This window comes from Arvicanthis niloticus, chromosome 4, assembly GCF_011762505.2.
Source record: "Arvicanthis niloticus isolate mArvNil1 chromosome 4, mArvNil1.pat.X, whole genome shotgun sequence".
NCBI lineage: Eukaryota > Metazoa > Chordata > Mammalia > Rodentia > Muridae > Arvicanthis > Arvicanthis niloticus.
The window spans coordinates 38,309,236-38,330,216 of NC_047661.1; the positions used below are offsets into that span (position 1 = coordinate 38,309,236).

Here is a 20,981-nt window from a genome sequence, read left to right on the forward strand (position 1 = left end):
TCTGCCACACAAGCTTTGCCTTGTGGAAGCAGAGTTGTAGGGGCAAAGCGACACAAAGAGAGAGATAGACCTTGCTCACCTGTCTCTTCCTCCAAACCATCACAATAGCAGATTTCCCCAGGAAGGTGGCCTGGAGTTCATACTCCAGCAGAGAGGAGGTTGCTGTGGGCCTGTGAGTGAGTGGCAGGTGGACCAACGGTCAGATTGGAGACGGCGCAGTTAAGTTTGTAGTGACATAGAGGAGAGTTCTCTTCTCAAGTTTACATGAGCCATGTCTACTGTCTTACTCTTGGTGTTTGTGGAGAAGAAGGCTCTGGCTTCCCTCTCCTCTTTTTCCCCCTCTTCCCTCTCTCCCCCCTCTTCTTCCCCCTCCTTTTCTTCTTCTATCCCCTCCTCTTCCTCTATCCCCTCCTCTTCCCCCTCTTTCTTTCCCTCCTCCTCCTTAGCACCTGGAGCCCCTGGTGACTTTTAGATGCTTGATTTGGTAGGAACTTGTAAAATATCCAAGTACCCTTGTGATGTGATTCTTGTCATCAGGCCAATCTGAGACTCAATCACTGCCAACAGGGAGTGGTCACTGCAGTCATGAAGATCAGATGGCATCTGGCTACACATTGTTGATCCTTTTTTAGATCAGCGGTGATATGCATATAGTCATGCCCACACATTCCACAGATACATGGTATAGAAAGCACATGTATATGCATGTGTTTGCCATGTGTATGTGAGTGTCTGAGAGGGCCAGAAGATAGCGTTAAATCCCCTGGAGCGAGGTTGTGATCCACTCAACATTGGTTCTAGGACTTGAATTTTGGTCCTCTGGAAAATCAGTAAGTTCTCTTATCCACTGAGCCATTTCTCCAATCCCCATAGGCATTTAATATATGGATATTACATAGCTATAGAGTCTATAGATATACTTAGAACTCTTAGGCAAAGTGTCTTCTTTAGGAGACTAAATTGCTGAACAAAACAAGAAGCCAGGCTTTCAACAGACTCCACTTCTTTATTTGCATACCTGCATTCCAGTCTCTCTGAGCATTTTCCACAAGACAGATTCCTCCCAACTTGTACAATGCTTAGTGGTGATGCCTGTTTTCCATCTTTGAATCCTACCACTAATTACGCCTTTTATCTCCAGGTGCAAGAATCATGTGGCTAGCTAGGGGAGCCCGCCTGCAGAGAGACAAGTGAATTTGACTTAGGTAGTTTTGCTCTCTAAAGTCTTTGAGTCTATTCCAGGAGAAAAAAAATATATAGTTACCTCTGCAGGACAGGACCTGATCAGGTTGGCCTGTCATTTGGGATGTTTGTCCTTTTATTTGTTAAAATCTCTTTACCCAAATAACCTTAGAACCAAAATAATCAGAAGAGTAGAGGTGATATTGCAGGTGATTCTGAGTTCCTGATAGCTGTCCCTCAACTTTTCTGTGGAAACACACGCACACATCCATGTGTCTGTGCAAACATCGTGTGTACATATTTACATGAATACATGTGCCTATAGATACTCAGAGAATGACAATAACCACCCAAACTGCAGAACTTCTGCAATCAAAGATTTCACTATGTATTAAGTCACACTTTTCATGACAGGTGACACAAACTTCTCATTACATGTTGTAGGGCAGCATCTGTACTGGGCTGATGGTGTCTGTAGATACTTTTGATATGTAAATATCCAAGTGTGTCCTGATTTGATTGTGGAGAAAAAAGAGAAAGAAGTGGTTTTTAATCTTCTTTACGGGTTTCAACCCTCAGCATGTCTAGGATGTCATGCAGGGCCTGTAAAATGTTTACCTCTTTCTCCCATTCCAGTCCCCAGGGAGTCCTGACTGTACAACCCATCCCAGGGTGTGTGGGTGTTCCAGCTTTTAAGATTATTAAATGTTGTGAGCAGGGAATAACTACTTTGCCCTAGACTTGTATGTTGGCACAGTGGCACTCAGGTTATTCAGCTCAGTGTTCAGTCTGCGGACCATTTATTTTAAAACTGGAATTTAAATTCTTATCTGTAGAAGCTGCCATTGGGTCTGATCAATTTCCTGCACAACCTTTGCTTTTGCTCACAGCTGGGCCTCGTCTCATGGACACCCATGGTTGACCTCCGGATAGCAGCACCCAGTAGCACTGAAGTTTCTGCAGCTACCCGACTGCAATGTCTGCAGCTTTTAGCATAATCTCACAACTTAGAGATCCAGAGTATTGTGTCAACATAAAGAAATCATCAGAGATAGACCTCGTTCGTGGAGTATGACACGACTATTAGTGACACAGTTCCTAAGGTTTGTGAAGTCACCTGAGCACACACTTGACACCTTAGAGACCATGTTATTCTGCAGTAAAGCTTTAAAGACAAACTCAGTGAAGGAGCACATAAATGCTAAGAGTATTTCTGTATAAAACATGACAGAACAAATATGTCTTGATATTTAATTCCTACTGGACGGAAACAGTAGCAAGGGAATTAAAATGAATTGTGCCTCCTCTGGGCTTCACTTAGTAATAGCAACAGCGACTGTCACAAAGGTTTCCATAGCTAGAGAGCATTCTGACTGCAACAGCAGCCAGGAGGAAACCCAGGAGCAGAAAGCAGTGCAAACTGCTTCAGGGCACATTTTCCTTGTGCCACTGAAGCTTTCCAGACCCCCAGAATAGTCCCAAGTGACTTCTGCTCATCATGTGTGACATTTGCTAAGGTGAAATTAAATAAAAACGTTTAGCCTATTTTAACCTCCTTTTGGAAATGTTATATGTTAAATATAAGTTCTCTGTCTGTCTGTCTGTCTATCTGTCTGTCTGTCTCTGCCCCCGTCTCTGCTTTATCTTTTAAATACAGAAAATATCTTCTAAATAGTCTCTACTTGGGTTCCAGTTTCTGTTCGCTCAGTTAGTTTCAGGTCTTTTGTAAGAGAGTCAGAGTGGAAGTGTCTCTTCCCAGCATCCCCTGCAGTCTGAATCCGAGGTGTCCAACACAGTGTTGAGCAGACTCCAGGTAGGTCAAGGACTTTGTGTGGAATCCCATGCCTCAAAGTTTACCTGCATTTCCATCAGCATTGGCTCCTCTTTTTACAAATGAAGCACATCCTGAGCAGAAAAGGAATTACAAAATGAAGGAGGAAAACAGGTCTATCCAAATGGTTATTTCTCTCATGAAGCAATACCTTCTTCAGTATGGAGAAACTGAAGCCGCTCTCATTTGGAATATCGACCCGTTTCCTTCAGGATGAGAGGTTGGAAAACGTCGACCTCTGAGAGGAGATACTACACACTTCTAGGTTGGTGAAAGAACTCCCAGCGTCACTAGGATACTCGGGGTAGGAGGAGCTGGAGGAGATGATGTTCTTCAGCCTCTGGAGAGCGATGATCAGCAACAAAAGCAGGAAAGCCAGGAGGCTGAGGAATATGGAGACATAGATGTAGACATTGGACAGATGGCCTGAGGATGAGTCCACCGACGTGGACAGCGATGTGGGAAACAGCTCCAGGAAAGTTCCATTCTCCACACTTCCGGCAAATCCAGATGAAGGGTCAGCCTCCGACATCTCTACGAAGCGGGGAGGCGTGAGCAGGCGTGCTCAAAAGTTCGTCTGTGTCCGCGTCCGAGTTTCACACAGGGCTCAAGAGTCGTGAAACTGGCATTGCTCGTTCGTGCCGGCAGCAGCAGAAATCACAGGCTGGGATGTCAGCACAACAAACCGTCTTGGTTTTTAAACACAGGCAGCGACAGCAGGGACCACTTGTCCACCGAGACTGCGGAAACAACACATGCACACTGCTCAGTGCACTAGCCAGGAAATAACACATCTGTAATCTCAGTTTTAGTTTTTCTTTCAGGAAGGCTTAATTATGAAACCCGCCAGGGAAGGAAAAGAATGAAACATTTCCCCAAGAAACAAACAATATTTATGTCTTTTCATTATAAATGAGGTATAAAAATGAGCTTCAATTTTCCCTTCACAGAAGCGTAGGTGCCAGGTTTCTCAGGAACTAAAGAGAAAGGAAAAAAAAAAAAAAAAACCTACGCTGCCCCATTGTGATTGTAGTGATGCTCCAAGTGGATGCTCTGAGGTAGGAACCCAGAGTTCAGATTCAGAAGCCCCTCCTCCACAAAAATCAGCCCCACACACGACCAACACAAGACCCAGTGTGCCTTTTGTCTAATGGTTTGATTTATCAATAAAATTTCATTGGCATGAGATCAGGGGCCATCCTTATATGTTGCTTCTTTAAGGGTAACTCTTTTTATATTGAGTACTTCTTATATACACATAGCTTAGAAGGGGTTGGCTTCCCTCCAAATGATGGAGAGGGTACAGGGTTTGCTGGCAAAAGAGTCCAGTCTGAGACTCAAATTACTCATCATACCCCTTACATATCCACTCAAACCCTAACTTTCAGAGAGAGAGAAAAAAAAAGAATTTCAGTATCATGGCAGTTACATTCCTATCAGTTGGTTGAAAGTCTGAAGGGGGACTGGAATCCCTAAAGGGAATTAGTATACAGGGTAGCTAAGGAACATGCTAGTAGCTTCGTTAGAGTGTAAGCAAACAGGCAGTGTTTCCTTAAGAATATTTCTGTTGGAGGCTACCACAGAGATCCACAAACTGCTCAAAGTCCAGAGAATAAGCGGTCATGGGGTGCATAGTCACGCTTGCCACTTCTACAGTGAAACCCCTGAACCGAAGGTCTGGGAACATCGCAGAAGGGGAACAGAAAGATTGTGTGTGAGAGAGGCAGAGAAGCAGAGGACAGGTGCATCTGCTGAGGCACTGCCTTCTATATACGGCAGGGAAACTGCACACAGGAAAGTTCAACAAACAGGAAAGTTACACAGTGACAACCCCAACTGACTTGCTAATGTGGGTGGGGAAATCTCATAAGGCCACAACCCGAAATGAAGAGATACAGGGGATCTGTGGCTGCTGAGACAGAGAGAAATAGGTCTTCTCCATGGCTGAGCACACTGAGCTACTCATTTCAAATGTTCAGTCCAAACACATGTGCATAAGAGAAACACTCAGTGGGACTGATGGTGGTGGTGGTGGTGGTGGTGGTGGTGGTGGTGGTGGTGGTGGTGGTGGTGGTGGTGGTGTGTGTGTGTGTGTGTGTGTGTGTATGTGTGTATGTTAAGGAGTACGGAAATGGAGTGCTTTCCTGTTACTCTGGTACAAAGAAAGTTCTTCACTTTGTGAGAGACATAGGTAGCTTTAAGAAAGAATATCCCTCCAGGTAGAAAATTCCAGAACTTTCTTCAGATCCACTAAAGAGCCTCTTATTAGTTCTTTCTGGAACAAGGCCATTTTTCTATAAGTTTCTACATCTCAGAGTGACATGGTTTTCCCTTCTAAACACTGCTCAACATTTTATCTGAGAACTCTCCTGTCTTCTCTTCTCCAAATCTAATTAAGTGGCTGAAGTGTGGCTCTGAGTGGCCACACTTGCTTCTGTGGCCAGGACTGATGATCCCTGGATGGGAGATACCTCATAGAGGGCTGACCCTGTCAGGTTTTACATAAAGGAATGAGTCTTGGTGAGTGCCTCACAGTGGGCTAGAACTATGTTTTACTAGTTCTGAAAAATAAATAGATGTCACTCTGCTTTGCCTGGTGATTTTTAATTCTATTAGCCTTTTCCAGGTTCCTAATAATCTTTAAAATTATAAAAATGGCCAAAGGAACTGCAGAGGGGTGCCAATGTGTCACACTGATGTTGAAAACCCCCAGCCTCTTAACAATCCAGCCATTCGTTTCTGGGGACTACAGGAAGTGGTCTCCGAGGCAGCATGATTCAAGAATAGAAAATTAGGATAGCTGCCCAATAGAGGACACCAGATGTCTTGGTACAACCAAGGTGTAACTGAGGAAACAGGATGTGTGTAGATGCTAGCTCATTTGACAAGGGCATGAGCTGTAGGTAGAAGGTAAGTCCTAGCTTCAGGCTTCTGTGAAGCTCCACCTCTTAGCATCTGCTCTTCATTCTTCTGTTGTCCTGGTAGGAAAGCCTGTACTACACTCCTCTTCTGGAGTGAGCAAAGAAGGTAATGACTGGGCACCCTCTATGCCTCAAAACACTTTCCAGTGCAGGTAGGGTAAGGATGACCCACTTTACAGATGCAAAACTGGGCTGCAAACACACTGAGGTTTACTCAGCGTGTGTAGCTACACGGTGAGAGAGAAGTACCCAGACCCATACTTCAACTGTATTCTTGGTTTCCTCAATAGTGGATAGAAAAAGACAAATGACAAGACTTGGGTAATTAGATCCTAGCAGCTTATGATTTTGGTTTTAAGACAGGGTCTTGTATGTCTCAGGCTGACCACAAGCTTTCCATCCTTCTGCCTCAGCCTCATGAGTGCTGGGATAAAAGGACTGTGCCAATATACCGGCCTCACAGCTACTCTTGACAGACCAGTTTTCTACTTGTACCACAGTGCTCATCTTCCCTCCACTCTAGTTAGGCCTGTGTCAAGATGGTTCCATTCTCATAATCACCCTAGGCAGAGGAGAGAAGGGGAGGGGAGAGGAAGGAAGTGAGGGAGGGAAAGGGATCAAAGGAGAGGGAGGGAGGGAGGGAGGGAGGGAGGGAGGGAGGGAGGGAGGGAAGGAGGGAGAAAGAGAGAGAGTGAGAGAGAGAGAAGAAGGAGGAGAAGGAGAAGGAAGAGGAGGAGGAGGAGGAAGAGGAGGAGGAGGAGGAGGAAGAGGAGGAGGAGGAGAAGAAGAAGAAGAAGAAGAAGAAGAAGAAGAAGAAGAAGAAGAAGAAGAAGAAGAAGAAGAAGAAGACAGACTAGACAGACAGACAGAGATCTTCCTAGGTAAAATTCCAATAAGTGGACAGTTTCTTTCACAGGTCTAGAAAGACAGTGGTGCTTTGTGGTCTCTTACAATCTCACAGGTCTGACATAAGGTCATGAGTTTAGCTAGAATTGGCTGGTTTTCCTCAAGCTGCTTTTTTCTGCCACTGAAATTAGTATCATTTTCTAATGCAGTGGCTGGAAGCACAGGCCACATCACCATGGTACCAGGATGTCAGTGGCAAGGCTGATAATTGTCTAGAGACCCTGTTATGACAAAGGTCTCTCTTTTCAGAGTAACTGTCCTGAAGGTCACCTTCATCTCTGGAAGCTTCAGCTGTCTATAGAACAGCTTAGAGAGAACAGTAAGAAGCTATGGGAAAGCACCCAGTCTCCCGTGTGGCCTCAGGGTGGTGGTGGAAAACAAAGCAGAGGAATCTGTGTCTTTTTTCAGTTTTTGCAGTGAAATGTCTTCCACTTTGAAAGCTCTCTTCCTAATATTACAAACTGAGTACCATTTCCAGATTGCTTCTTAATGTAACATGACAACACTCCAAATTTGATCCATTATTCTACCCTGAAACAATTGAGTATGTGCATCATTGGAGATGCTTTTAATTTGGTTACATCAGTTCTCATTTACCTATTGAAGTTTTAAAGAACTGAAGGGTCCTCTTGCTCTCTGGCAAACGCTTTATCCAGTGGTGCTCAAGTCATACTTAGGTCATACTGAGATTCATGCAGATGTTGATTTTTTTTTCAAAGTCATTCTCAGACAACGGACTTTTAAAAAAAAAATTGAAGGGAAAATAAGATGGCTCATGGTCAACCAATTCTTTCTTTGATTCTTGGAATAAAACCTTGTCCCTGGAAGAAACATACCAAAGGCTACTAAAAAGTGAGCAAGTTGGGACATTCTATCTCTCTCCATGAGCCCAGTGGTAGAGGGGGCAGCAGGACAGCACATACAAGACAAGATTTTTCTACTCACTTGGCACCACACCCAGCCTCTTAGACAGTGGGGACTTTTTATTCCCATGAGGTGGCTATCAAGATTATAAATTCACTTTTTCCTTTATATTTTGGGATAGTCTCACTATACTGCCTGGGTTGGCTTTGAATGAAAAATTCCCCCGTCTTAGCTCCTGAGAGCTGGCGTACACTTCCATACCCATGGGATTGAGGTGATTCGGAAGAACTTAACTGTAGTGTGTGACTTTATCCCTACATCCTTTCTGAAAAGAATTGACCAGCCTTCGTCTTAGAGTTCTCTCACACCACACATCGGGAGCTCTGTGGAGGAAAGGCAACACATGAGCAGAGACTTGATGTGCCCTGAATTCTAACACAGGGATTTATGAAATTCAGCCTGCGAGTCAGCTTCCAGTGTGGTACAGGAGTGCCGGGCTCTGAGGTTGCCACTCAAATTTCTGTGTGAATAAGAGGTATTTAAAGTTTTGTTGTTGTTAGAAAACAGGGACAAGCTACTTTGTATCTTTGTGGTCCTTTCATAAAAAGGTTACTTAGCTATTATGATCAACAAAGTTAAGTCAACATTTCATCAGTACCGAGTCCTGCAGTACCATACCAAAAAGTGATCCTCCCAGGGCATTAGCAGTTTAGAGCTATGTAAAAAGTATGCCACTCATGTGAGTGGCATACTTCCCCACAGAGATATAAAATTTGCTACTGTAACACAGTTGATGGTTTCAGGTGATGTATCAGTTATCCTTCTCTGCAGGACGTTAGGAACAATCAGGATCTAGAAGAGATTTTACTCCATCTGAGTAAAGCTGTCTTCGGCTTATTAGGAAAAAAAAAAAAAGGTATATTGTAAAAGACTTGCCTTCCAGCCATTTCTTCACCTTTTGTAATTACCTTCTCTTTAATGCTTTCTCTTCGTTTTGGTTTTTAGGTCCTAAAAGATTGGGGGAGCAGGTGGGTGCTGAACATAATTCTCTCCACCACTCTCACCAAATGAAAGTCCTTATTTGAATTCAGTGGCAAACACAGACCTAGGCTTGCAGTCATCAAAGTAAATTTTACTTTGATGTAATGAGCTATGCCTACTCAAAGCTGATTCAGCGATCCACATGTTTTCCTATTTCAGAAGTGTTCTTACTGATCAGAACAGTATGTGTGTAAAATTCTGCATGAACTTTCATCATAAATCATTGTATCTGTCCGATAAAAATCAAATCCCAGCTAAGGAAATCCATTGCATCTAGGGACTATCAACCATTGAGTTATATCAATGGTTCTCAACCTACGGTTTGCAACCTCTTTGGCAAACCTTTGTCTCCAAAAGTATTTACACTACAATATATTCATAACAGTAGCAAAATTACAGTTATGAAATAGCAACAAAAATGTATGGTTGGGGGTCACCACAATGTGAGGAACTGTATTAAAGGGTTGCAGCAGAGGAAGGTTGGGAAGCAGTGACCTAGAGGGACACCTTATGAGAAGAGACTGGGAATTCTGCACAGTGCACTGGAATTCATGGGTTCCTACTGGATAGGGTGCAATGGAAAATTAAAATTCACAGTCCTCTGCTTTCTCATGCCAAATGAATAATCAGAAAACTCCCATTGTACTTTTGCAACATCATCAGGAAAGCTTTGGGTCAGTGATTTATTTTTCAAATTAATTCTAGGGCAACTCTGGATCCAGTTTATCTTCAGTGTATCCCCCTCAACCAAATCTCCTATCCACCCAAGGTATTTTCAGAGTCAAGACATTTACTCAGAAATGAATGAATGAATGAATGAATGGACATGAACATAAACGTGGAGCCTGGAAAGATAGCTCAGTGGTTAAAAGCATGCATTACTCTTGCTGAGGATCTGAGTTTGGCTTCCAGCATGCATGTCATGTGACTCACAACTATCTGTAACTCCATTTCCAGAGGATCTCACATTTCTGGCTTTCTCAGGCTGTACTCATGTGCAAATACTAACAAAGACACACACACACACACACACACACACACACGCACACTTAAAAGGAATAAAAGTACTATTAAAACTTAATAAGATCAACAATGCTTTGTTAGACAATGAATTTTGTCCTAAATACTTTAGAAATTATTCATTTAAGATATAATATCAAAAATATACTTTTTTTGATATACAAAGCAGAATGGAATCAGAGATGTTATAAAATATTTAGGTATAAATATTTAGGTGTAAATCCTCTGCATTTGCATAACAATATTTTAGGGGAGAAGATGAAACTACTACTCTTAATAAATTTTTAGTGTATTTATGCTCCATGAAAAGATTTTGTATCTAAATCACTGTGTTGGCAAGAATAATTATTTCCAAATTACTAGAATTTTGCAATAAGACAGATGGCTGATTTAAATAGGCAACTGCTTAGATTAAAACATAAGAGCCCCCCACCCCCAAAGGTTATCTCAGGCATAGCATTTTTATGATTCTTTCATGGGTTTGGGAAAAAAAATCAAGAAGAAAAATCCCCACACCTGTGAGTGTGCCTTGCATGCAGTGCCTGGACCACATCTAAAGAGAAAAGCATCAACGTCAAGGTCAAGTGGGGCATGGGCTAGTTAGGAAGCAGCAGACTGATGAAAGTCACTTCAGGGAGAGGGAAGAAGGTCACAGCTAAACGGAGCATTTACAGAAAAAGCTAAAGTGGAGGTAATGACTTGATCACAGGCAAAGCTGAAACAAACCTGGGGAAGAAGAGCTGTCAAAGCCAAGATTGCCTTTCAGGATGCTAGTACCATTTTAAAGAGGGGTTTCTCTTCTGTTTTTTCCTCACACCCATCTCTGATCATTTTCAGTTTTTATAGGTGTGTTCAGAAAAAAAATTATCCTCAAAGTTGTTAGGATTGTTTAAACCATAGTATTAGTATACAAAAAGTCTTGCATATCTTTATAAAATCTGAATGTGCTTTTAGTAATTCACATTAAGCCATGCTGTGACAGGACCTTTCTCGATGAGTACCATTTTACCTTCTCAGTTAAAATCATTTTATAGTAATTTTTAGTTCCTTGAGACTTTCATATATGTGCTATGACAGTACATATATGTATGTATGACAATAAACTATTCTCATCTCCACCTCCATCTTTCCCCACCTCTCCCATCTCTCCACCAACATATCCCCTCCCAACTTCACCGCTTCTTTTTTTTTCTCTTGATAACCCACTAAGTTCAATTAATTAGCATGTGAGTGTAAGGCCACCCACTGCATCATGGGAAACCTACCAGTGGCCACATCCTCTAAGAAGAAATATTGTTCCTCTCTGAGCAGCTATTATCTGCCGATAGCTCCTCAGTAAGGGCTTAGGCCTGGAGATCACCTCCCCCTACCTGTGTGATTCTTGTGCAGGTAACCACAACTGTAAGATAATTTCTACTCAAAATAGGTTTTTCCTTTGAAGGTATGCTTTAAACATTCCTCATTGAATGTTATATCTAGAAAAAATGTTCTCATAAAGTTTGTATATTCTTTTCACACCAATGCTAGATATCCTTCAACTTCAGGGACTTTGTGTCCCCTAGGCTGCTCTAGGGGAACAGGGAAGAGCTTGGAGAATTAGTGTTTCTACAGTTGCTGAGTCCACCCTAAATCTATGCAGATTCCTAGAAGGGGACAGCTGCAGGATGCTGAGGAGAGTATGGTGTTGTTATATCTCACTCCCTGCCATGCCACCCTTCCTTCCTAGTTTCTGTCACTAATTCCCTCTTTACACACAGGCACACTCTACACACACACACACACACACACACACACACACACACACACAGAGAGAGAGAGAGAGAGAGAGAGAGAGAGAGAGAGAGAGAGAGAGATATGCTCTTCACACACACAGATACTCTTCATTCACACACACACACAGACACACTCTTCACACACACAGATGCATGCTCTTCATACACACACACACAGAGGCATACTCTTCATACTTAGGCAGGTACACACATACACACATAGATACACTCTTCACACACAGACACTCTTCGCAAACCCACACAGCTACACACTTCACACACACACACACACACACACACACACACACACACACACACAGGCACACTCTTCAGTCCAGAGTTTATTGTGATCTTCCTTCCCTTTCACCCTATTTCCCTATATTCCTCATGTACATCCCAGGTAAGATATTTAATGACTCTATTTCTGTTTGTGTGTGATCCTTTAAGTGTTTATTGTTATTTGAGTGTGTATGTGTGTGTGTGTGTGTGTGTGTGTTTCCAGTATACAAAATGTATGGCTACTGAACAGTTCATTTATTTTAACAAAGATTCCAAATTTATATCCACTTAAAATATCTTGATAATTGAGGCACAGAGAAGGAATAAAAATTATCAAATATATCTAGTTCTTTAGTTTTGCTTACAACAATACCCTTCATACTAAAAGCCATAATTGATCCATCAAATTACATGTATAAGCACAAATTGAAAGTCAGGTGGTAGTTCAGTTTGTCTCCAGAGGGCTTTAGCACTAACAGACCAGTTTACCAGGCCACTTTTCATTTCCATATCTTTACACATACATTCCTGCATTTGTTCAAAGTGAAGCATCAATGTATTAAAAGCACACAAGGGTGTATAAATGTTATGTATCTCGAATTGCTCAACAGGGACCCAAGCTCACAGAGTCTGACTTAATGTACTTACAACTTAGATCTACCATTTACTTGAATTAATGAACCATCTTCTCTTGTAATGCAGCTACAAGTAGAACTGAGTTGGTTATATATTATATAAATTGCACATGTTATCTGGATATTAGCCAAGTATTTAGTGTGACACATACAGATACATTTTGCCAAATGAATTCCCTCATTCTTCCAGTCCTCTATGGCTGACACTCAAAGTGTGATGAAGCTTTTTTGTGGAAAAAATGGGCATTTAAGAAGAATAATGCTTAGTAATTGCCAGCTTGCACCAGCTAAGTTTTTGGAAGCATTCAGTTTTAGTCACATGACATGATTTATTCCATCTGAATACTGAGCATAAAGAAAGACCCAAATCTCAACATTTATTACCCTTAATGTAATGCAGAATTCTTGATGGATTTTTAGATAAATTAAAATTTAAAAAAGCATTTTTACAAAAAACATTAAAGATCCAAGATAGTGAAACATATCTGTAGTCCTCACACTATGTAGAGTTGGGCAGAAGGATTATAGGTTCAAGGCCAGCCTGAACTAAACATAGAAGATGGTTCAAGCTGAGGAATTCGAATAAAGACTACATGTTAGATTACATCAATAGTAAATTTCCAGATGTAATATAAGAAAGTATTCTTAGGAATACTATGTTAAAATAGGTAGCCATATTGTCAGGTAATCTTCAAGTAACACAAGAATGAATGCATGTCCTCATGCATAGAAATATGATGGATCAAATGTGTCAATGCCTTAAAAAAACTAGCTTCTCTAATCTGATGTATGGGTATTCACTGTCAGGACTCTTGCAAGTTTTCATGATTTTTTGAAATATTTCAAGAAAACATTCGTAGAAAATAAGCTGAAATTCAGCCCAAATGTGAGAAGCTTCAAAAGAGATCCAAAGATGGGAGCAGGGTATTTCAGTGAGCATCAGAAGCTCAGCCCTCTGCTACTACCATTAGCTCACAATGCCCCTACTGCACAGGTGCCTGCAGTGAGCATGACTGTCCCGTGGTCCCTCTGGATTAGAGAATCCAGGTAAGTTCCTGTTATCATCTGTCATCTTCAGAGGCAGCTACAATATTTAAGGTCCTGTAGCTTAAGTACGAAGGCAAAGGCAGCTCTATGAAAACATCCTAGTCCTATAGAGCAGATGGACTCTAAGAAGCTTCTGGAAAGCCCACAGTAGCTACTAAGGTCCAGGCTCAGAGACCTGGGAAATAACAGTAGTAGATAAACTAGACAGAAATAGAGCCGTTACCTAGGCAGCAAAAGAAAACACGCAGGCTGCAAACAGCAAGTTTTACAAATCAAAGCACTCAGGTTTCTCACAATCCCTAACTAGTAACCATCTCCTGGATCATCCAGGTTTGGGCAGGTTCTCCAGTGTGGTAGGAGAACAAACATCACCCCACAATGTCCTCTACAGTCTAGGGTCAGAATTCTTTGAAACAAGGGGCTTGTAGATGATTAATAAACTGAATCTAGTCAACTCCAGATGTGCCTGTAAATTGGATACTTGGGAGTATTGATTTGAGAAGTGTGCTTTCCAGTTACCACTGATCATATAAAGGTGCAGAAAGGTACTCTGAAATGATGCAGACTAGACAAGTTGGATATGAGATGTAAATTATAAATATCATCATCCCTACAATATGAGATGGATATTCTTTTGCCTGGATCTCGGCCTAGAGCAGAAAGGCAGGGAATAGAAGATGCTAGTTCACCAGGGAAGTGTGTTCTCACAACGGGCTTCTGAGGTCCTGCTCCTCCTTTGTGTGAGCAGAGTAGTAGAACTTGCCTGTACTCTCTCTCTGTGTCTGTCTGTCTGTCTGTCTCCCTCTCATGTGCTCAGAAAGTCTCGCTTAAAACAAAATCTCTCAAAGAAAATCTCAACAAATCCCTTGTAATCCTGAACAAAATGATACGTCAGGCTGTCTATCAAATGTGGGAAGAACTCGAGCTCTCAGCAGCTTGTTGTCATTTTAGATAATAACCCAAGACCAGACTCTGCCAAGTGCAATATGGAAGTAAAAAACAAGTGTTGGCTCAGTTTCCCAAGAACATACTTCAACTTTGACATCTAAGAAGGCAAAATTGAAAAATAACCAAGAATTATTTGTAGAAAACAGACTGCTGTATAGGTGACCTATGCAAAATAGTTGTATATTCTTCTAAAATATAAACAAATATGGTTCTCAAATAGAGGCCTTAAAGAGCAATCTTTTCTACAGGCTCATTGCCTTACTTATTCATAGAAAGAAATGGTCTTGGCCAGAGACACATTTAGCCATAATTACCTGTTCTTTGTTCTTTCTTATTCAATGCTGTGGGCTGACCTGCAGGGGCACAATACGCAGAAGAATTCTGTGAAGTAGAAGAAAGAGGCAGGGGGTGTATAGAAGGGCAGACTCCAGAGCATGATGGGAAATGGGAGGTAAACCCTGGGCATCTCTAGGAGAAAGGAGAAAAAGACAGTAGTACCACATGGGTGCTAGCTGAAAGAATTTGCTGATGAGCAACATGCATTGGTTCTGGAGAGAGAGAGAGAGAGAGAGAGAGAGAGAGAGAGAGAGAGAGAGAGAGAGAGAGAGAGAGAGAGAGACTATTCCCATGTGTCTCTTCATCTTTATGACCCTTAAATGTAGTTATTATTAAACCCTTCCTTTTATAAACAGATGTTACAAGTCACCCATGAACTTAGAGGCAGGGTTGGAATCAGTGTCAATTCCCTATGTGTTCAAGGTCTATATTCATCATATTTCATTTCTTCAGGGGGCTGAGAATGGGGAGAGATCCTCTGAGACCTCGAATCACTGGTGAGGAAAGGCTCATCACCCCTCCTTCTGTGTCTATTGTAGTGTTCTCACCTTGTCTGAATTTAGAGTGACCACCATATCACTTGTATGGGGCTCCAGAAATGTAGAAATTGTGACATCTGTCATGACAGGAAACATGTCCAGAGTAAGAGCTGCCACCCCCCTTTCTCTGTGGTAGTGACTGTGTAAGAGTCCCCGAGTAATCAGAGCAACGGCCTTTAGCCCTCGCCGATGCCGGTGGCATTTAACACCAACAGTGGGTAAATACTCATTGTGAGCTTTGCCACTGCCTCCTAATCCATTTTTTTTTCATGACTAATACAACATCACACTCTACTGTGACATCAGATTTTGTGATGGGTCTCCAAGAACATGACTGCTAAGAAACCTAATTCTGGATAACAGTTACATATATTGTATGTGTAATATGTTCACTAAGAATTGGGATGTTAAAAATTAGCATAATGATCTACCAGTAAATAAAGCCAAAAATATAATTCATCATGTGATGAGCTGCCACAGTACAAGAAAAAAATCTTTAATAGGGACAAATGGTTTCTGAGGAAAGAGGTGACAGGCGATAATGATATTAAAAGTAGATTAAAATTTAAAAAAAAAAAAAACCCAGCCCATCATACAAATTAGGGTTAAGGCTATTTTTTTTTTTTTTTTTTTTTTTGTGCAGAAAAGCAATTCTTTTCAACATTCATTCAATAAACAGTCACTAATTACTACATACAGGAAAGGATAAAATACTGTCAATATGTGTGTACAATCATACACATTTATTTTCCTATCTTATTTATTGAGAATCTCATACAGTATATTTTTACTATATTCTTTCCCATCTCCCAGATCTATCCTCACAGTTCATCCGACATCATGTTTCTTCTCTTTTAAAAACAAAAATGAAATGAAAAAAAAAAAAAAACAACCCACCACTAAAAACCATAAAGTTTGTTTTGTGTTGGCTAAGTGCTCCCAGCCATGAGGCCTGCCCTGGAGCAAGGCTGATGCGCCCAGTGTCACTCCACTGAAGAAATCCAGTTTCCCTCTCCCAGAAGTTATTATCTGCAAATACTTTTAGCTGGGGTGGGACTCTGTGCCCACTTTCCACCTCTGTGCTAGGATTTTGTGTGGCCTAAGCTTGTGCAGGTCTTGTGCGAGCTGCCACAGTGTCTGTGATTTCCTGTGTCTACCCTGCAGTGTCTGGAAAAGGTTGCTTTCTTGTGCATTTATACATTTTATACATCATCTTGACTAAAAAAAATCTAAAAAGACACGATTTTATATATTTATATATTCTTTACTATGTAGTCATAGGTCACTTATCCAATGCAGTTCCCCCCCATGACATCTAAGAATGATGTTCTGAGCAAACCAAACTGCTCTAACATCCCAGTTAAATTTTCAGTACTTATGTTTAATCTCATAATTCCCACCTACTTTATGCAAATTTCTGGCTCCCTGCTCTGCATTCTCAAACTATGTTCTGCATTCTCTCCATACACATTTATACATTTCAGTATACCAATATATCTACATGTGTGTATGCCTTGACAGACAGTGAATCCTCGGACAAAAGGACCAATAGTTCACCTTCCCTGATGTCTGCAGACCATCACAGAAAGTACCTGCACATGACTGATGAGCATTTGCTAGACGGTTGCATGAATGAAAGGATAGAATAAGGAAAAAAAAAATGAAGCTTCCTGGAGAGACAGCCTATCTTCTATTTTTACGAGCAAAAGAATATTTACTGAGCGAATGAATGATCCTGTATAAAATCACAAGTACTCAGAATATGCATGAACTGTCCCTGTGTTTTATAAAGGATTTATTTGTAGCAAGAAAATTAAGTTTTGAGATACAGAGTAAGGTCTGCACATACATCCTTCTGAATTTAAAATGATAGCCACATCTCCTTTTGTTTCCCATCTGGAGTTGAATTTAGTCTGTTAGTGATCCCTTTTGGTAATTATTATAGGCTATTTATCAGAGTCTTTCACTACTGTCTACAATAATATAAGTATCAAGCAAGCAGCCCCACAATACAGACTGTAGCCTGAACTGACCTTCTGTCTTAACATGAGACAATAGATGGGAATTTAACAGCTAAGAACTTGGATCTGTTAATGGCATGTTCAATTCCTGATAAGAATTCAGAGCTCTGCCATACTCAGACCATTTTGGGCTGAGTTGTACAATTTTAAACCAGAGGTGCAGTCAGGGTGGATGTGGTTTCTTGGCTGCTGGGGATCAGTCTCTTTCTCTCTCACACTTTTCAACGCCAAACTTCTTTAAATGATAAACTGGATTCAAAGTGCATGGTCACATTCCTAGAGAACTCCTGAAGAAGGAATTCTGATATCAGGAGATAGCTGGCCGTAAAATGCACATCTCCAACATCAGAATCAGAGCTCAGGAGCACAGACTTTGGCTCTGTGTCATGCCACATGTCTGCATCTGAATTGGCCAGTGAACGCCCAGATAGACTTCTTGAATTTAAATCAAGAACAAGCCATATGTGCTTGTCCAGAACCTCATCTACCAAGCCTGTTGGGTCCTTCACATGCACAGTTAGTCTGAAAGGAGTCCTGCCTACCCTTGCACTCACAGCTTGAGTGTCTGCGTTAGATTTTCTAGCCTAAGAACTAACCAAAGGGCTTTGTTATTTTCTTTTGCCTTTCACTATGAACAATGATACAAGAAAAAGGTCGGCCTATAACACCTTATATTAGTATAGAAATGTGATGATACAACATGACCTGCTCTTGTCTTTTCTTCCTGATAATAAATTAAATGCAAAAATCGCCATATAAAATAGGAATGCTAACATACAAGTTTAGGGAGAAGAGGGAGTCTAGAACTATCATCGAGTGAACTCCAAACTGATTCTGCCGGAAACCAAGTCCAGATGAGAGGATTTTACTTGGGATGGGTTCATGTTTCATTCTTAGAATGAATGATAACTAAGTGACTCACTCACACAATTAATCATGGTGACCAATTGCCTCCTCCTTCATTTATCTGCCTCAATAAGTAAGAAAAAGGAAGACAGGAAGAGAAATTCAGAAAGCTGGCAGACGAATCCACTGGTGACGAATCCACAATACAATACTATACAAGTACAATAGCGTAGTTGCTACCTCTTAACATCAGATCCATTCATGGGCCATACAAACATCCAGTCAAATCTGGTAAGCCGAGCTGACCAAGGCAAAGGAGAACAGAGTCCATCTTCCGTCCCACCAAGCCTATTCAGTGACAGCTATGAATGTGCTCTGAGCTGGTTTTCAAGGAACTTTGCTTTTTTTTACAGGGAAATAAAGATGAGAACTAAGCACCCCCTCTAATTCAAAATACAAAAGGGAATCCTCTATCCACTTCCTGAGTTTAAAGCCCCCAGAATATTAATGGAGTGGGTGGCCTTTCTCCATCTCCTCTTTTCACAGCTTTTCAAGGTATTCAGGTTGTAATCCCACCACTGGGCAACTTCAAGACTTGTTCTTGACAATGTTGTGTGTATGTCGGCGCTGGGACAGAAAGCATCTCCAGCAAAACGGAAGCACATTCAGTTACAGACTGGTATATGAGACGCGTCTATAGACTAAATCACAAAGTAATCTTATTTGTGATCTAGCTGGCCAGCTAAGACAATTAGCTATGATTTTAATGCAGTTTTAAGAACACTGTATTGGGCAATAGGGTGGCAGAAAAAGCAGCTATTTTAGGGAGACTTAAGAGTCGTGGCTCTTTCCTGTTGTCTGAGTAATATGTCGGAATAGAAACTGGAAAGTACCCTAGAACATCCTTATGGGTGATCCTGGGTGGACCTCAGATCAGGGCCAGCAGCTGTCCATTCACCTGCCTTGGCTACCTGCAACGGAAGCCATGTCCCACAGGATAGCTTTGACCTTCCTCTAAGCATAGGACTGTGAGAGAAAACCCGCTGAACTGAAGTGCTTCAGCAGAACGTTCTCCCCAGGAAAACAAATCAGCAGAGAAAAACGGAGGACATTAAGAAACAGACCTAGTCCCTGGAGTCCCTGACACCAAACCCGCGGGAGCCCGCTGAATCAGACATCTGGCCACGCAAAGCACACAGGCACAGTCCACAAACCTGGTCTTCAACCAAGACGTTTCTGCGAATGAATGTGGCTCTCTGCTCTCAGGAAGAGGGCGAGTTGCTTATTCTTCCTTCTCAATGAGAACTCAAACATTTGCCCCTAATGCGCGTACCTCCCGCTTGCCTGGGAGGCGCAGGACTGCAGGCAGTCTCGCATCCTGGGAAAGCAAGGGTTGAGAGTGCATACTTACTCGGTTTTGGGGAGGAGCTAAGAAAGCTCCGCTGGAGAACCCAGGAGTTCAGCGGGAAGAACTTATCCGAATTTGCATGCAAGTAGACGGGAAGACTCAAGGGAATACAGCACAGAGAAACCCCAGCCGTCAATGTGCCTGTGGCGACTCCCCAGGAAGGAACAGATGACCCTAGAAATAAAAGAAAACCTCTCACACACCTCAAACACCACACAAAAGGCATCAGAAACGTATGGCAAAGTGTAAACTGCCCGCAGAGAAATCAGCCTTTTGCAGCAGCGCGGACTCGAGGGCAGACTTTCCTGACTCCCTGAGCTCGGGAACCAGGCAGGTCATCCCAGGGCCAAGGACATTCATTGCCTGCCCGGCCTCTGGTGGATCCAGCTGTAGCTGGCTGGCCCAGTCCCCCTGAGACCCCGAGCTGGGCTGCCCGGCCTGCTTCGGGACCTTAAGGATGCGTCCAGCTAAGAAAAGAAAAGATTCGGGAGACGTTCCACAGCAAGGAGCCAAATCTCAAGTAGTCCCAGGAGAGTCGGGTTGAAGCATCCCAAAGCTAAGGAACCCCACTGCCGCCCTAGGCGACCCTCTCTGGGGACCAGCCCACTGCCATTGCTCTGTGACCGGCTTGTTTTAGTTCCCCACTCTTGTGCTCACTGATGTGCGGATCTGGACTCCGGCGCTGGGGTGGGGCGGCGGCCCTGTCTTGACGACGTGCGCCCCACGGCGATCCTAGGGAATGCACCGCGTGGGGGCGCGGAGCGCGAGCAGAGCGCACAAGCAGCGAGCGCAATGGGAGTGGGCACCCTGCAGGATGCTCTGGGCTCTGCGCTGTTCCTCCGCCCTCCGGGGCCATGCGACCAATGGCTGAGAGCCAGGCCCACTCCCCGCCGCCTGGCAGCCCAGGCGCTCTGGAGCTAGGACAGCACCGCGATCCGAGGAGGGAGGAGCTTACACCCTGGTTGGAGGATGAGGAGGCGTTTGCGCGGGGAGCCCCATCTGGGGAAGGCAGGTGTGGTAAACTTTTGTGGGGATATGTGGTGGGCCTCAGTTTTTTTCTAGGCGCAGGGGAAAGCATCCCCTTCCTGTCAAAGTTTCCCTTATGTCTTTATGAGTCCTGCGCAGCCTCCAGTCCAAAAGGGCGAGCTGCAAGGGACATTGCTTTCTGTGACGAATTTCACCTCAGCCCTCTCCCCCATTCAGCCTTTCTCCTTCTCGCTCTCTCAGTCGTCTGAGAAACCATCTAATGAATGAATAGGACCATGGTTTCTATGACTGCCAGTCACACAGATAATCAGAAAAGTCTCCATGGATAAATGTCACAGTCATATAAAGGAATGCTGGAACAGGAGCCTTCCTCGCCTGGGCTTCTTTAGATGCTTAGT

General features: G+C 42.7%; 1 protein-coding gene across 3 annotated transcripts; it reads right to left on the reverse strand.

The window, feature by feature from the left end:
- Positions 1-989: 989 nt before the first annotated feature.
- Positions 990-20,602, reverse strand: Sertm1 (serine rich and transmembrane domain containing 1). 3 transcript variants are annotated; one of them, XM_076932386.1, is made up of 3 exons: positions 20,254-20,602; positions 19,600-19,770; positions 990-3,753 (listed from the first exon to the last, which is right to left on the reverse strand). In XM_076932386.1, exons 1-3 carry the CDS (start codon positions 20,450-20,452, stop codon positions 3,686-3,688), a joined length of 438 nt encoding a protein of 145 aa, XP_076788501.1. In that variant the 5' UTR covers positions 20,453-20,602; the 3' UTR covers positions 990-3,685. The 3 variants fall into 3 exon arrangements, with proteins under 3 accessions (XP_076788501.1, XP_034356618.1, XP_076788502.1); XM_034500727.3 differs by having other exon boundaries at positions 1,004-3,753; positions 20,254-20,598; XM_076932387.1 differs by lacking the exons at positions 19,600-19,770; positions 20,254-20,602 and adding an exon at positions 19,403-19,557 and having other exon boundaries at positions 1,004-3,753.
- Between the last annotated feature and the right edge of the window lie 379 nt (positions 20,603-20,981).